Source organism: Bacillus rossius (genome assembly GCF_032445375.1).
Source record: "Bacillus rossius redtenbacheri isolate Brsri chromosome 4 unlocalized genomic scaffold, Brsri_v3 Brsri_v3_scf4_2, whole genome shotgun sequence".
NCBI classification, from domain to species: Eukaryota; Metazoa; Arthropoda; class Insecta; order Phasmatodea; family Bacillidae; genus Bacillus; species Bacillus rossius.
Genome location: NW_026962011.1, coordinates 38389326 through 38407278, shown reverse-complemented (window position 1 = coordinate 38407278; position 17953 = coordinate 38389326). Strand labels below are relative to the sequence as shown.

Here is a 17953-nt window from a genome sequence, read left to right as displayed (position 1 = left end):
TGGTACAAAATATTTTTAAAAATTTCAGAATATTATTTTTAAATATAGGTATAATCTAATTTAATCCTGGAAAATTAACCACAGTGATAAAAATGTCCAGACACACATTAAGGTTGCAGGTTTATTCTCACTGGCATAAAAATAATAAAGGAAAGGGTTATATGTGATTTACACATGTATTCGGCGCCAAAATCACAGTCTTACTGGCGACTGGCAAGCCGAGCCGGGTGGTTCATGTTGTGGCGGGCGGGGATATTGTTGTCTGGCTACGGCGAGTCATGGTCACGCGTCGCTTTTTGGTTTAGTAGAAATCGGGCGAAAAAATAAATACACGTGATATCTCACTACACCCCCCTTCACCCCTTGTGATATTTCGTGATTCTCCCCCCCCCCCCCCTTTTCGAGCCTCACGTGATTAATGGACGATCCCTAAGTAATAGGGAGGGAACCCGACAAAATTATTTGCCCCCCGGCCCTTAATTTCTTTCGACGGCCCTGTCTATTAGTACAACACTGCTTAAGCATTTACACAGTGGAACCAAATAATAAACGTTTATGTGTATCGTAAGTTTCTTGGGGGGCACAGCAAAAATTACAGCATTGCATAACTTCAAGAGCAATTGGGCATCAGTGTAGTAAAGTAAAAAATTAATCAATGAATTAGAGCTTGAAGTCTTGCTCTAACACACAAAAAAAAAAGTAGTTTTAATAAAAATTAACATTACTGAGTTGAAACTTTAAATAAGCAAGAATGAATTGTTCACAAAATTGGTTATAAAAATCTATTTTCTACACATTCCTAAAATGTTGGCGTCAACAATTAACAGAGTACATTTTCAATTATATTTTGCCCAAAATCTTGGCCTTGAATTTAAGAATACATTCCACAGAGCCATAAAAGAGGATGGTGAAGGGACTTTAAGAAGGCAAGGGGGTCGAGTTTCAAGATTGCTAATAAAACTCATAGGAAATCTTACAATATATGCGATACATACACATCACATTATGTCCAATGTAATGTTTACAAGTTTTTGTATTATTATTTTTCAATTGTGGAGTTTAAAAAGTTGTAGTATTAAATAATTGGGACAAAATTATTCTTAACCCCTTAAGTTTCTCTTTACGGCCCTGCCAGAGCCGCTCTGTATTATCAGATTTAATCTAATAACACAGAACAGAAAACAGTACAAAACAGTTTCAAAAAATTTCATTAACAAGTATTTGCATAAAAATTACACGTATTATGCTACAAAAACAAATAATAGTTAAAAACTTATAAACTACTTAGTATAAGTATTTAAGGTTTGCTCACAATCATATTGCCGCTGGAATGACTTATGACGCACGAGCCATCAGGAATGCGGCTTAGTTTTTGGGTGTTGGTCAAATTCACCCCACACAGCAAAAACCAGATAAAATAAAACAATAAACAAAACAGAAGAATTTTACATCCAATGGAATTGTACAGACAAATCAGAAATTTCCCATTACAGTGTGAGACTTGACTATCAACTTGCACAAATGTTACAAAATGATGTATAATTACTACAAAGCTGGTAAACTGTAAATGAACACTAAAATAAATCATTACAAGACACAAACTTTGATTAGCAAATTATGAAAAGTAAAGGTAGCTTTTATGCTTGCACTGTTAAATAAGGCAAGTGTGAGATATGCTCTGAACCATTTGTGTTCACAAACTGAGCCACAGAAGCATGCAGGAGTTGAAATGTAACCCGTGACCCACACCTCTTAACATTTTATGTGCTGTTTATGGGGACCAAAGTAAACTAAATGGATAAGGCTCATTTACGAAGTCATGTAATACCTATTACCTAGTTCAAAGAAGTGATAATATGAATCGCCTTTTCCTCAAATCTGAATTTTGAATTTAATTCTTCAAAGAGTGCCTTTGATCCCTATTTAGATCTCAAGACTCGGGAAAATAATAATACATGAGCACAGAAAATTTAAGTTTCAACAAAACATTCCACCCATAAAATTTTTATTTTTCAAATAAGACAAAAAAAAAAAACATTTTCATGTTTAGGATATAAACAATTTACTTTTCTTTAAAAAATTTTCTCTGTAGTGTGAATCAAACATCACAGCACTGTGACTGGTGGCACTGTGAAGTAATTTCCCACCATAACTTCTCATTAGAGGTTCATAACAAGCTTGTTATGTTGAGATCATTTAGTATTCTTTGAATGTTCATGGACATTAGATTTGTTTTATAGGCTATCTGCTATCCTAATTATTCTATTAAATTGTAATTCATACTTAAAGAAATTAAAAGAACCATCACGAATATGTCTAATTATGTACATACTATGTTAAAGCCTAACCAAATAATTTCCAAAGTTATAAGAAGATTTTAAAATGGTTTTTTGGCTAAACCTTGAGGATTTTGTACTTGATTTCTTTTGATGAACAAAGTTTTTATACAGTGACATAAGTATTACAACTCCGAACATTTAGTTCCTGGATATTGTGCATTGTGAAAATGTTTAATAGACGCTTTGCAGTTGAACAATTATATCAAAAATCCACAATACAGAAACATTTAGTTCAACGACCAGTTTGTAAGCTGTATCTAGTTGTTTGAAGTGACATACGAATCATAGCATTGCTTCAGTTCAAGGCTGAAGACAACAAAGCTACCAGCGATGGCTGCAGTTTACCAGACATTGCAGACAGAAACGAGCTTCAAAGGATCTTTTCATTGTCCAAATGACTTAACATTCTTGTTAGAGAGGATTTCAACAAAAGTACCACTAGGTTTTAACTGATGCTACAATGGTTTGATGTAGAATAGTGAAATTGTTTAATTGTTTGTGTTGTGTTTAGAAAAATAGCACCCAGACTGTAGATATCCTGCTTAAGACTTTAGATTTGTCTGATAATTTAATCTACTTTCCTCTTGCCTTACTTAATTTTGTCCAAGTATTGTTTCTCTACTTTACTTGTGCTACATTTATTTGCAACTATCAATTTATCTTCATCACCCTGTTTAGCTGAGAGTACTCAATATTGCTTTTATCTATAGACTAGACACATCAATGTATTCCTTCTTGACTCAATGAAATAACTTGCATTCCTAGTACTTGTGCACTAGTTAATATCTATTCACAATAAAGGATTGAGAATATCAAACTTGAATTTGGATGATAGTATCATTAGGAATCATAAGTTGTATTGTCAAAAGGTTTACTAAGATTTATGTGATGTTCAGTGCAACTCCCTGTGAAACTAGTTGTTAATTTGGTTAAACCGAAAATTACATTAATGTCATTAGCATTACTATGATCCTTCTTAAATTTTTTATTTAACATAATATTTTCCTTATTGTGAAATGATTTAGCTATTTGCTGGTACCTATATTTTTATTGAAATTACAAGTCTTGCTATTGATGTATAACGAAGATTGGGACTACTTCTTAGTCAAGTTAAAAACCCAGTTTCTTTATAAAATTTATCTTATAGAATGATTCTGTACCCATCCATGGTGCAAATACAAAGCCAAAATAATCATTGCAGCAGATAAAAACTTTTCTTTAATAACTCCTGTAGAGATAAATAATGTAGTCCTTGCCAGATTAGGTGCTAAAGTTTGAATTACTGAATTTCTCTTCCTAACATATTAATCTTCAAAACTTCTACCTTAGATATAAAATTTTTAAAATAATTAAGATTTAATGGTATCTGAGTTTAAATTGGCTCTTATGACTTATCAATTAATAGTCAAGCAACCTTACACATTAGAAAAATTTATTTCAAATTTCTCTTGAAACCCGAATAATACACATGACTGTACCACAATGCTGATTAGTCAGCATATAATGCAAGTGGGAGACAAGATTAGTTAAAATAGGGTCTCTCTGGCACACAAAGAAATATCCTATAGCTATAGCATTAGTCATACATCTCAAAACTATAATTGAAAATTTCAGTGATGTAACATCTAAAATAAGGCATTTATTTTCATACTGCATAAAAACTGTCAAAAATTATAATTATTTTAATAATAAAATTATTAAACTTTCACAGCTTTTAAGGGTAACTTGTCAAAAATGTTCTTCCTAAAGTGCTGTTAAAATTACTTCCAAAACATTCCCACAAAAAAAATGTTTTATGGGTATATAATATGTATTTAGGTTGCATCCTCAAAATAACTAGAATGAATATTTAATAACTTTTCACACAACACGAAGTAAAATAAATGGTGCTTTTCAACATCCCCTATCTAACTAATGTAACAATCCACCGCTTTGATAACGTCCACACCATCATACTAGAATCACAAACAAACCAAAAATCACACTCATCAAAAACAAGTCCAGGACACAAAGATGTGTACGACCAATGGGAAACTGCGCACCTAGGGACCAAAAATTCAAGTAGTACGATAAAATCCTTGACAGGCTATAGGCATGTCTGAAGACCTACTAATTAGTTTTCTTTTTCAGAGAAATAAAAATACTCTCGACTTTAAAATAAAAAATTATTATTATATACACTATGAAATTATTTTGTTTTGAGTGTAATCATTGTGAAAAATTACATATATCAGTAGCACCACTGTCAAAAAAAAAACTAGCTAGAACCACTAACAGATTCACTTAGCAATGATATGAAGAAATTTTTTTTTTAAAGGAACTCAAATGAATGGTAACTGTTCAAGTGGTGAAAAGGCAAGATAAAGTGCGAACGTGCCACCAGTCTCGTTACGGAGCCGTGTCGGCCGCGGCTCCCGGCAGGCCGGCCGAGCTGGGGCCGGGCTCCGGGTCGTGCATGCTCACGCTGCTGCTGTCCTCGTCCTCGGACCACGGCTCCGCGGGCGCCCCGGCCACGCCCAGGAGACGCAGCAGCCAGTCAGGGAAGGGCTCGTCCTCCACCGGGTCGTTCTCGTTCTCCAGGTCCAGCATCGCGGCGAGGTCCGCGACCGCCACGTCTCCCTCGCGAGGGGCTGCAGCCTCCGCGTGGTTGCCTTCCTCGTCCTGGTTGTTGTTGGCCACGTCCCCGTTCTCCATGCCCCCGGGCCCCGCGTCCAGCAGCACTTCCCCCGGCAGGTGCAGCACCGGAGCCCCCTCCCCCTCGCTGCCCGATGCCGACCCCTCGTACTCCGAGTCCTCGTCCAGGCTGGAGTTCCCCGTCAGCTGGACGTCGTTCTCCGTCGAGATCTCGTCCACCTGCTCCGGCGTCAGGTCCAGGTCCATGTCCGTCGAGTTGGGGTAGCCGCTGTCCGCCGCCCTGTCGTTCTGCTCCTCCAGGCTGCAGCTGTCGACGGTCGAGCCTTCCTCCAAGGCCGCATCCAGGCTGCGACTCGGTCTCTTGCCCTGGGCGCAGGGCAATCCACACTCCCGCTCGGCGTGCTCGCTCCTCTTCGAGCAACTCTTGCCCGACCCGTAACCGCCCGAAAGGTCCGCCGCAGTTTGGATCACGTCGGAGACTTGCGTGACCGAGATGCTGCCGCTCTCGATGACCGGCGCGCTGTCGTCCACGCTCGTTTCGTCGGTTGCCACGTGGCCATTCTTCAGCACCGTGACTGCACTATCACAACTGTCACCACAAGCATCACAGTCTTTCGAGACATCTGTTAGACCTTGGTCACAAGTATTGTCAGGGCACTGTTTAAGAATATTTTTATCACTGGAAATATCACAACGAACAGAAACGTCACCGTCACCGCTGTATAATGTTGTTACACCATCCTGTTCTGCACGACAATGTTCCTCGCTGCGCAGCACACTGCACTCTGATGCATGAAGCGCAAATGTTTCACACACACCTTCACCTGATGATCCCTCTTGCACAATGTTCTCAGGCATCCAACCATCGCTACTTCCCCAGTCTCCCTCAGCAACACTGCTTGCCCTGCCACCCTGACCGGAGGGTGCTGCGTCAAGCGTCCAACACCGGTCCACGTCGCCGAGTGCCTCGGGAGGATCCCAGGCCGTCTCTTCCTGCACACGCAGCTCGGGCTCGGGAGTCAACTGCTCGCACGCTGATGCCATCGCTACCTCCTCCTCGGCATCTTGATCGTCGCTGTCCAGCCAGTTTGACCACCGCCTGTGCGTGTACACCACACACAGCTTCCCACGGGACTGCACCACCTGCCAGCATGAGTTCTCCAGGACTTCCCTGCACAGAAGATAAGTGAAGACAGTGGCTCGCTTGCCTTCCACCTGTCACCAGTCACACATGTGAGGGCTAGGCCACCACCACCCCTCTGACTCCTCACCACATGAGCACGACACCTGTGTTGTGTTGGTACATCCAGGGGGCCAGTCTGATGGTGTGGTGTGCACACCACTTGTTAAACATTTTTTTTTTTTTTGTAAATTTAACTGAGTTTGTAAAATCTTAAATATTTTTATATTTCTTTCTAGGAAAGGACTTATACTGCACGCGATGATTTTAACTGACTCTAGAATTATGTTGCCAACACCACTCAAGAACTCTGAGAACATTTGGCCAGATGTGAATCAAGTATATTGTATTTTAGTATATATGTTAATATGTCGTTTAATTTTAGATGTTACTTTTATACGAATGGAACTATATTATTGGTTTAAGATATTTACGTGTAAGTTTTCGTACGGACATAATGAAGTTTGCCAACAGACTTGAGGCGTGCACACGGCGCAAATGGGCGTGGCAGTACTGTGGAGTGGGAAGGTGTGAGCCACGAGTGACACTCTAGTGTGGATGTCGGTCGCGTGAACACGACGGGGCACGAGGCGGTGACAGCGGGCAGAGTTAGGGTGGCCTCTTGGAAGTATGCTGTGATGCTTATTTAACGTGTATTTTACGTGATGCGTAATGACAGTGGTCACGAAAGGCAAGTGTATGATTCTGACGGGAATCAGCTTCTCGTTCAAGCCTGGTGCTCGCCCTTCTGCGGGCATGCTCTCCTGTCTTGTGTTACCGAGGCAATAGCTAATGCTTGCGAGACAAGCATGCCACTCTGGGAGTACTGCCAAAAGAACAAATAAGTCTCTTACACTGCCCGCAGAATAAGATGATGCCTGAGTGACCGTTACGGTAGCCTTGCCTGGGAGGGGCGGGTAGGGGTGTATAGGGGAGGGAGGCCCAGCGCGCATGCGCAGAGAACATATTCCGAGACTTTCACTTCGCATACCACCCTGAATGAAAATATTGACCAGTCCGCTACGTGCTATCGTGACGTGTTTCATGTTTATAGCTAAAGAGAGAATAGTAAATTGAAACGTATTAAACGTAAGCTATCAACAAGTTCGCAGTAGTGGTTCTTTGTTGTAATGTATAAAATACTAGTAATTGTTTGTAAAGTGTTCTCTTGCAACGTTTTTTACCCCACGTGCTGAATATAAAAATGCCGCCTACGTTATCTAAAATTAAACAGAAAAAACTTCATTCGCAGGCGCGAGAGGTAGTGTTTAATGTGTTAAATTTTATGGAAAATGAAGCTCGGAATGGTGTGATGTCGTTATCTATTCCTCTTGAACGTGTGCAACTGCGCACGGCGCAAGCAACGGGAGTTTCTCGTGCTACTGTACAACGTATAAAGAAAGAAGGTCAACACATTAACGAAGATGGTGAAGGATTGTTCGAGACGCCAACAAGAAAAGAAAAAAGTCTTCAAAATACGAACTGGATGGGTTTGACGAAGGAGTAGTTCGTAGGATAATTTATAACTTTTATATCACAGAAAAATGTGCGCCAACAGTGCCAAAGCTTAGAGAGAAGTTGAAGATGGAGATAGGGTTTCAAGGTTGCGATAGCACTAGGGATGGGATTTTCGAATCTTGGATTCGTTGAATATACCGAATCCTATGGATTCGAGGATTCGTAGGATCCGAGGTGGGATTCGAGGTAGGATTCGAGGTGGGTTTTTAAGAGTTTTAGGTAGTAATTGAAAATTGTAGTGCTGGGCGAAGTTCGAAAATTTAGAACCGAACCGAACCCTTACGTTCGGTTCGGTTCGGTTCGAAACCTCATAAAATATATTCGAAAAACCGAATGTTCGTTTAAAAAAAATTACGTTTTTCTAATTTTCTAACCCCCATTTGAGACCATTCTCAAAACAGCACAACAAAATTACATTACATGTAATAATCCTACTTTTATCGCATAATCGTCGCCTCAACAGTTTCAAGTGCAGACAAAAAAAATTATTAATTGTCGCATAACTCGCATAGAATTTTCTTCATATAGGCGCGCTTTGTTTTTTATTTACTTTAGAGATTTTTGTATGCATTTCTCGTACTACGTAATATAAACTATCGTACAAATGCCAAAGGTATTGTACATTATACCTTTAACTATAGTGCGTGTACGAGAAGTGTTGTAAAATCACCAAAGATTGCGTAACCCATACGTTAAACTAAAGCGCATGTACGAGAACTCTCGTATTTCGGCAAAACTAACGTGATCAAGTTAAAACAAGACAAATGCGGTAGGAAATGATTACGTAAATTACGTACCTATTTTAAATTACAGTCAGGTACTGAAAATATTAATTTAATCTTGTGTATTAAAAGTACTGGTCCAGTCAATTTTACATTACGGTACTAAGTTGACTAGCGTAGTTGCGGCAGCCATCATTATTTCTCGTGTTCTGTTTTTTCCGACGCAAATTTCTATAACCACACTTCTTACGTTACGTTAACAAAATTATTGTTCTTGAGGTGATTTGCGATGAGCAGGCTTACGTCGTTGAAGTTTTCTAAATGGAGAAAAGATAATGACGACCCAGATGACCCAGAACCACCCCAAAAAATGTCTAAAGTTTCTTCTGACGAGCAGCATTCTTCCAAGAAAACAGCAACTGCAGTCAGCGGGTTTTGTAATGTAGATAGGTAACTTAATTCACATTCGACTTTTTTTTAATGTCCTATTAAAAAGTGTTACTTATTAAAAATGTTATGTGGCCTTATGCTGAATGTTCGTCATATTTATAATAATATATTTTTTTAATGAAGGTTAGTGTACACTGAAAAAGGAAGATACCTAGTCTTTTTGAAATTTAGATGGAACTTCTTCATGTATTAAAAGTATATATAAAGAAATTAAATGCAAAATGATTTTCTCTAAACTGTTTTCTTTCCTTCATTATTTATTGCATAAACTTAACTTATAAAATGTTTTGCAATTTAATAAAGCTAAGCCATATGTTTTAATTTTACATATGGCTGGAGAACTTTTCTTTCTCACCATTCAGTTAAAGACCAAAATGCTGGTGGTCGGTTCATTTTAATTCCAAACAATTATTTCTGTATGAGGTTTGGTTCGTCTCGGTTCGAAATTTTTTTGCTATGGTTCGATTCAGTTCGAAACTAGAGAACTGAGGTTCGTCCAGCTCTAGAAAATTGTATACCTAAATAATATTATAAAGGTAACTGAAATAGCACAAACATAAGATAAACTACGCTGCATTTTGTCAATTAGCATAACTACTCGATCATTTCCAACCTTCAATAATATAACATTGCAGAAAAAAAATAATAATTTTTTTTAAATGGTGTCTGTTATACAAACGTATTTTATTGAAAACATAGGAAGGATTAATGTAACAGAGAATTAGACGGATAGAAACTTACGTGTGTGGTTTTTGAGGTTATTTGTCTATTTTATATCAGGTGTATACACTATGCACTTATTTTATAATTTTATAAATACACATGTGATTTTTTTTAATAACATGTGAAATTTAGTGTGGGACTGGGATTCGAGATTCGATGACAAACACTGAGGATTCGAACAAGGATTCGGATTCGACCAAAATGTGGATTCGTCCCATCCCTAGATAGCACCCTTTGTAAAATTCTGAAAAGGTTAGGCTTCCATTGGCGTAAAACGAAATCTCACCGCCTCGTTCTTATCGAAAAGCATGATATCAGGCAGAAAAGAATTAATTATATACAGAGCATTATGCGTTTCAGAAATGAAAACAGGAATATAATCTATGTAGATGAATCGTATGTGTTATCCTCGCATGTGCAACAAAAATGCTGGGCAGATGAAACATTAAACGGTGTCCTTCGGCCAGTAGCGAAAGGGCAACGCCTTATTATGATACATGCTGGCGGTAAAGATGGATTCGTGCCAAATGCCCTCGTTATGTGGAAATCACATCAAGCTACTGGTGACTACCACAACCAAATGAACCAGGCCAATTATGAGAAGTGGATTAGGGAAAAACTCGTACCAAACATGCCAACAAACAGCGTCGTGGTATTGGATAATGCACCCTATCACAATGTTCGCGTAAACAAACCGCCAACATCTTCGTCAACAAAAGATGATATGAAAAAATGGCTGCAAGAAAACAAAATTTCATTTACTGAAGACATGCTGAAGCCAACATTGTACGAACTTATTAAGATAAATAAGCCACGGCACATAGTGTATTCCGTCGACCAGATTCTTGAAAGTTTCGGTCACACACCGCTCCGACTTCCACCCTACCATCCCGACTTGAATCCCATTGAAGGTATATGGGGTAAAGTTAAGGGTATTGTTGCATCAAAAAATGTGTCCTTCAAAATAGATGATGTGAAAAGACTTTGCGAAGAACAATTTGAGAGCATGGGAAAAGAAGATTGGGTTCCATTTTGTAATCATGTTGAAAAATTAGAGGAGTATTACAGCCGGGATGTTCGTTTTGACATTGAAATCGACAAAATAATAATTACACTTGGCGGTGTAGACAGTAGCAGTGAAGATTCGAACTCTACCGAAGATGAAATGGAAGGAATTGGAATTCTTGAGAAGAGCGAGTAAATTGGTGACTTTATTATTATTAATCAATAATAGACTGTAAGTTAATATTTTTTGGTTGTGTACGCTACTCTTTTTTTTTCAATCGAAGAACTTGGAATTTCTCAGTTTTTTTTTAAAGTGATTTTATTAACCTATAATATAGACTCAATGTTTTTGGTTTGTGTATACTACGCCATCTTGCTTCCCTTCCCCCCTACAAGCTTTCTGAACGTTCGTGACGTCACCCAAGCATCAAGTTATCCTGCGGGCAGTGTACAGCCAATTTAATTTGGCAGCTAAACCAGTGTGAAAAGAAAAGAAACGTGTCCCAACATCCGTTGCAATCAGTGGATTATTTTGTACTGACTGTGCAAGACGGACAACTGAACTAAATTGCCACATAATTTATTTTTTGAGATTCCCAGAAGCAATATATAATATATATAAGCCAATATCAGACTTATTTATTTTGCAACGTGACTGTTTTCACAAGTCTAAGTGCGTCAAATGCAAACACCCTGCACCACCCACAAAAACTCAGGCTGGAAAGTTTTTTTGGTTAATTTAATAAATAATGAAGCCCAGGCTTTTTAAATGTAATTTTATTTTAAGAAGTAGCCATTTGGTTTCTTTACGTAAAATATTGGCTTCGGTACACAGCCAGTATAATTTTTAAGCTCATGTTTGTATAATTACAGAAAGCTTAGTTTTTTTTGTTAAGGTTAAACGATTTACAACTCATGCGTCATCTAAAAAATTGTATATTAATGTACAGTTTACATAATAGATATAATTAATGTCATAATAAATTTACCGTTAAAGTTTATTCCTTTTATTTACTTGCTAGTTCTTACAGCCACTTCCTTAATTTAAGTTTTTTTTTTTACTTAGCTAAATTTGATGTCTTTATCAGTGCCCTGTTTTGGGGAGGTAAAGTCACTTAAGCACTCTGTAAATTTTATTGATTTGGTTTGTTTGATGTCTGTGACACGGTGGATGTGGTAGACCTACTCCTGGGAGGGAGCTAAAGTTGTCAAATTTCACTCTAGTTAAGGGGGCAGTCGACAATGGTTCTACACAACTGTGGACTTTCACTCACACATCTATGGTCCATGACCAAGGAGAAAGTTGACAAGATTATTACATACTGACATACATGACACAAGTCAGGGAAACTGGAGCAGAAATCAGCCATGGCCTACAGTAAAGAACCATTCCAGTATTTGACCAAAATAATTTAAGAAATCTTTGGAAAAAAAAAGATAGGGTTTCAATGACCAAGATTTGAACTGGAGTTCTCCCAAAATGAGTATCTAGCATTTTACCGCTGCGCCAATTTCAGAAATTTTGTATACCTCATTATCAGCCTGTTTGCCTCCCACAACATCAAAGGCAGCACACCACGACCTAACCAACTCAATTATTAACACACCTGGACAAGATGCCAGTTAGTGAGACTATGTCACAGACTAACAGGAAGTGAAAAAATGGATCCCCTTGGGACTAGCTGGTGCTAACAAAAAGAAAATTCCATGTGATCGTGTGAATTAACCCCACTGGTTTGGAAATTTAATAATGATATGAGGAGAGTTAGTTCTATGTTCCCAGAAAGGCGAGAATGAATGTATCGAGGTTTAACTACGAGAGACGATGAGATGAGTTTGGACTCTTTGGAGCATTGACACAATGAATGAATGGGAGAAACGGAAGTACTACGAGAAAACCCACCAACTCACAACAACTCCCGTCATGTTTCCAACTTGCAAAAAACCTGGGTTTGACCGTGCAGGAAATCAAACTCAGGCAAATGATCAACTACACAATGACCGTTTTGTCACGAGAGCCAAATGGAAAACAACTAATAGATATGTACTACTCAATTAGAGCTGCTTAGGATAAAATTTGTAGAATTTCATGCAGTGCTATTTTTATGAATAATGAAAATAAACATAAGTACTCAATTTTTGCACAATTGTTTCTAAATTTAACTAAATGACATGTTCAAAACTACCAAGAAATGTAGGTATTCTCTAATGAAATAATACACAACTCCGACACCAATGTCAAAAAAGACAAGGATTCACACACACAAACACAGAATCCCTTGAACCCCCCCTGAATGCCAGCAACTAACCTGAGGCGGGAGTTGGTACGTCATGCCAATCAACAGTTCCTCATGCAAGTCACAACTACATTATTTCGTCACCTCAACTTGTCGATGGAGCTGCACCACTTCTTCACTAACGGCATTAGCATATCGAGTGGTATGTGAGCTTCGTCGTTCTCAGTGTCGTACATGTGACTTGAGCCGTAGGAACTAATGTAGTAAATAGTTTCGTCTCGTATTTTTTCCTCCACTGTGCGAGTGTCCACTTCAAAGGGATACAGGTACGTCTCTAGCAACTCATACACATTTTCATCCTGCAACAGAATTAAAATGTGTGTTATATTAACCAGCTTTCAAGTGTAAATATGAATAAATTATGTCACTATTTCAAGAATAAGACTGTTTCTAAAAAAAATTTGAGTTATTTCAAGGTACAATATATTATCCTTCTCAAAAAAAAAAAAACTAAGCATATGTTTTAATACCTTGATATTTGGATCAACAATCTCGACACCTTGAGGCAAGTCGGAGCTATCCCTGACGAACACTGCCATCTGTGAGCAGCACCCGTACCGGACGGAGCCCTCCGGACCTGGTGCGATGCCCACAAAGCTCACACTGTACCGAGGGAACCTGGTCGTCAGGTTGTGTGCCCTGAAACGTTACATCACTTTCAACTACCACAGGAACAGACACACACCCTTATGATCTAACTGTCAACCAGATCCCCAAATTATCATAAAATATTCGTAGTAGAAAATAGAAAATAACACAAATTTCACAATAATGGTAATGATAATGTGGCCAAAACATCTAGTTAGGTGAGCCTTTAGATGCCGTTTACAGCATGAAAAGAGCGTACACACTTTGATGTGAAAAAATGGCCGCACAGGCATGATGTAAAACAGTTATCAATACTTAGGCATAACTGACAAAATGGAGGTAGAGTATGCTCCCAAAACATAAACTTCATATTCCCAGTAATGTTGTTAGGTCACTCCAAATGACCTATCAAATCGTGCCACCCGGGGCAGACAGTAATCGTGCATAAATAAAGATCCTCCACACATCTACAAATTAATTCACTGCCTTGCAAACTCCAAACAATTCCTCTACAAGCTACCTTCCCTTACGACACGACTTGCTGAGGAGAGAAGCATGTGTCTCACCCTACCAGTGATTACCACACAGGGTCAATTGTAGTGGGAAAAAAAATTAAAAAATACAGCTAATGTTCATTGCCCATTAAATTACTATATTGATTTCTGCAATGGCTTTCTACACAAAAATTATTTATATTTTAAGTTTTGTTAAAAAAAACTACATTTACTAAAATTTTTACATTATACAGCTGTCAATCTTTAATTCGGTATTCTTTGGTTCCGTACATTCTGTAACCCTCTGATCAAGCCGCTAGTGTTCAGATTAAAGCAAAGTGATATTTTATATATATATATATATATATATATATATATATATATATATATATATATATATATATATATATATATATATATATATATATATATAGCACTCGTAAGTAGTTTTTCTCGCCATAGAACAGTTTATTTTAACTTGTTTTAAATATCATTCTACTGAATGTTTATTTCTTCTTTGGTATTCCCACTAAAACTATATCAACGTTTGATAATCTGGCAAAATCACTGAAAGCAACTGATTTAAGACTTTACCGTATTACACTAGCAAGTTAAAGGTTATAATCTCGTGACATATTTTTTTCCTTACTTCCAGCTTATCTTCTTCTTATTGAAAGGTAACCATAACATAGTTTGAGTCTTCCCTGGCCTACTGCAGTTGCCACGGCTACAATATCTCTCTGCCAAGAATAGTCGCCAGTTGTATTGTCCGATGCACACTGAAAAGAGCTTACCCAACCATTATTTATGTAAATTCACTATCTCTCTGCAGCTGGAATCAACTGCATGTTTTCATGCCATTTACTTTCTTGCTGTTTGAAGAAAAATGTTTTTTTTTTTGTATACTTTCACTAAAATTATGAGGTTTAACAACAAATTTCCAACGCTGACCTACACCATAAAATTGGTTGAGATGCAAGGTACGGTTCAACAACATGATAACCATCACAACTACAACCTTTGCTGAACAACCTTTAGATACTAATGCTGTGGTACTCCACCACCATGACCAAAAGAATATGAAACATATATACAGCTATAGAACCATCATCCAGCTCAAAAGCTGAATTAGTTAAAAAGTGGTATCTTCAAGGAAAAAAATATATAGATAGTAAGAAAATTTACATCAATAGATAGAATATGAACACAGAGCAAGTTTGAGATACTGCATGTCATGATATATGTGTCACAATTAAAAAAATGTTTTCTTCCCTACACTGGTGGTAATGAACTCCGAGCCCAAGTATGAGAAATAAAAGGTATTTTCAAACTTTGTGGCACTTGTTTTATAAATATTTTGTGTTTATAGATATCTTTTATAGCAATAAAAAGTAAATATAAAATGAAAACTGAAGTTTTTAAGCAGTAGCAATGAATATATTGAGTTGTGTTGCTAAAGTAGTGTTAAATTGTAAAAAATTTTAGTTTACTGGTTTTTTTTCTGTAAAACTCTTTTAAATTGACTGGTCAAGGAGATAGGTAACATGTTTGTAGATACAGTAGATATGAGCCACAAATTTTTGCTACTGCACAGTCTCACCCATGCTCTGCCTTTATATTCACTCCACTGCTGTACCCTGGAAACGAGACCACACACTGCATCCAACGGAAAACAAACCGTACCAGCACGCGAACTGCTCTCGGGTCCACTCGAACTTGTGGTCGTCGTGCCGGAACCCTTGCAGGTTGGGGAGCAGCACGTTGAACTCTGAGTTTGGTGTTGTGAAGATGGCCACCCTGGGTCGTATGTACTCGAACACAGTGTACGGCAAGGCCTCCAGGGTGTCGGGGTACAGGTGCTCAATACTTGAACAAATCAAACACCACGACTATATTCAAGTTAAGTTACAGAGAAAATATTATCTTCTGAACAGGGCCGTCAACAGAGAAGGCTAGGACACCATGAGGACCCACTTGAGTTTCGAGATTTTCTTTAATGTACGAGCCCACCCTGATAGTAGGCCAGAAATTATAGGTCTATTGTTTATAGAATACACAGTAAACCTAATAAATTGCGTGGTACGCGCAGATCATGTTTACAGTTATGACCCGTAAATTTAGGGTTATTAAGAATTTTTTTCAATCTAGTCTAAAAAGTTGAACATTAAAGAAATTGGAGGGGGGGGGGGGGAGGCACCCTTTGATAATATTATTTTCCCCCCTGGACCCTTGGTTTCTATCGATGGCCCTGCTTACTATCTTATGTTAAGAAAACCTCTATATCAATACAGCTGAACAATATTGAATATCAATATCCACAAATTTCTATGTAACTATATATTAAGATAAAATCCAACTGACCACAGCTCTAAAAATGATAATTTGCAAGGTTTTCCATTATTCCATTAGCAATTGACTACTATTGATTTCTATACCACCAAAATTAACTCATGCATTGAAAAATATCACAAATCTTTACTGGGGCCCCGGAAATTTTGCCCCCCCCTCCCCCCCCCCCTCAATCTCTAGATGGCTCCAGATAGTGATAATGACAGTTTCTAACTTTAAGGCAGGTTTAGCTGTGTTATCAGTAATGTGTGATTGAATATGTGTGAATGTGTGTGTATACGTATGATTTATTATAAGAAAATGTATTAGTATTTTTTTAAAATTGTTTTTATGTCTTGGTTAGCTGTTATTTAAATGTATTATGTCTTTAAAAAAAAATTTTAAACAGTTAAAACTGTTACATACCATAAATTAAACACCCTTTTAAAAATATATATCTTTAATATCTTACGTGTTAGGTGAATCATGTTTGTCTTATGTGCTGATTTGCTGTTATTTTCATATTTGCTAGTGATTTTGTTTTTTTTATTTTATTGAATTAATAAAGATTTTTTTTTTTTTTGGTTATAGTTTTTATGAAGGTAATCTGGCAAGTACCAACTCAGTAAAGATGTTTGTGGTTAAGTATAGCGAATGAACAAGCTTCACCCACTGAGTATCAACACCCACATCCAGTCACCCACCGCCATCAAATCCAAACATGCAGTTATCAGCCTTAATACGAGGTGGCACGCCTTAACCAGAGGTGCCCACCCCCCCAAACACTATGACTCACCCCCCCCCCCCTAACCTAATTATGGCCCCCCCCCCCCCCCAAATTTTTTATGCTATTTTCTCAATGATTTACTCAATTATTTTATAATATTATACTTTTTTAGTATTATATTTTATCACATTTTGCATTAATTAAAACTGGTTTTCTAATAATAATTTTGGTCATATCAGGTAATATTTCCATCCTGAACCGACAGATGACAAACTGCTTTTGTTGAGGAAAGTGCGGGGTTTCCAATTTGATTTACAAGATCCCTTTCAATTATCAAAGCACCAGAAACGTATTTTCACATTAGAAGCTATAATTATGTAAATAATATATACATTTTTCTCGTATTTAAACAACCCCCCCCCCCCCCCCCGAAATTTTAATGACACAGTCTGCGTCGTTACCCCCCCCTTGTGGGCACCCCTGTCTTAACTTCGCCACTTAAAAAATAAGACAATGAAATGAATAAATAAGAACGGACGAGGGGACTCGGCTCACAGCTCGATGCAGACGACTGCGTCGGAGCCCCGGAGGCGGGAGTCCTGCTCCGCTACGCTGCCGACCAGCACGTGGACGGCGAGGGGGTCGTGCCTCTTCTTGAGGTAGTCGGAGGTGAGGGGCGCCGCCCGGCACTTGTAGTGCCTCAGGAGCTCTCGGTCCACGTCCACCTCCAGCATCTCCTCCACGCCCGCCACGTTCTTCAGGTAGGGGAAGAACCCCAGCTCCGCGCACCCAAAATCTATCACCTGGAATGTGAGGATGGTCGCCGACCTGAGTCCCCACATGAAGGTCATAAATAACTCGGTGGACTTCTGCTAGTTCGAATCCCACTAATCCAAAAATCTGTCCCCGCCTAACGAATTTACACTGGAAGAAATTTTTGTATATTTT

The 17953-nt window shown here is 38.2% G+C and overlaps 1 protein-coding gene across 1 annotated transcript in view; it reads right to left on the bottom strand.

The window, feature by feature from the left end:
- Window positions 1–768: 768 nt before the first annotated feature.
- LOC134541951 (uncharacterized) overlaps window positions 769–17953 on the bottom strand; it is a 19361-nt gene continuing 2176 nt past the window's right edge. The window contains exons 2-6 of the mRNA XM_063385708.1: window positions 17561–17808; window positions 15634–15816; window positions 13339–13507; window positions 12953–13167; window positions 769–6144 (exon numbers count right to left, since the gene is read on the bottom strand). Coding sequence (XP_063241778.1) covers window positions 4728–6144; window positions 12953–13167; window positions 13339–13507; window positions 15634–15816; window positions 17561–17808 — 2232 coding nt within the window. The 3' untranslated portion in view covers window positions 769–4727. The remainder of the gene's footprint in view (window positions 6145–12952; window positions 13168–13338; window positions 13508–15633; window positions 15817–17560; window positions 17809–17953) is intronic.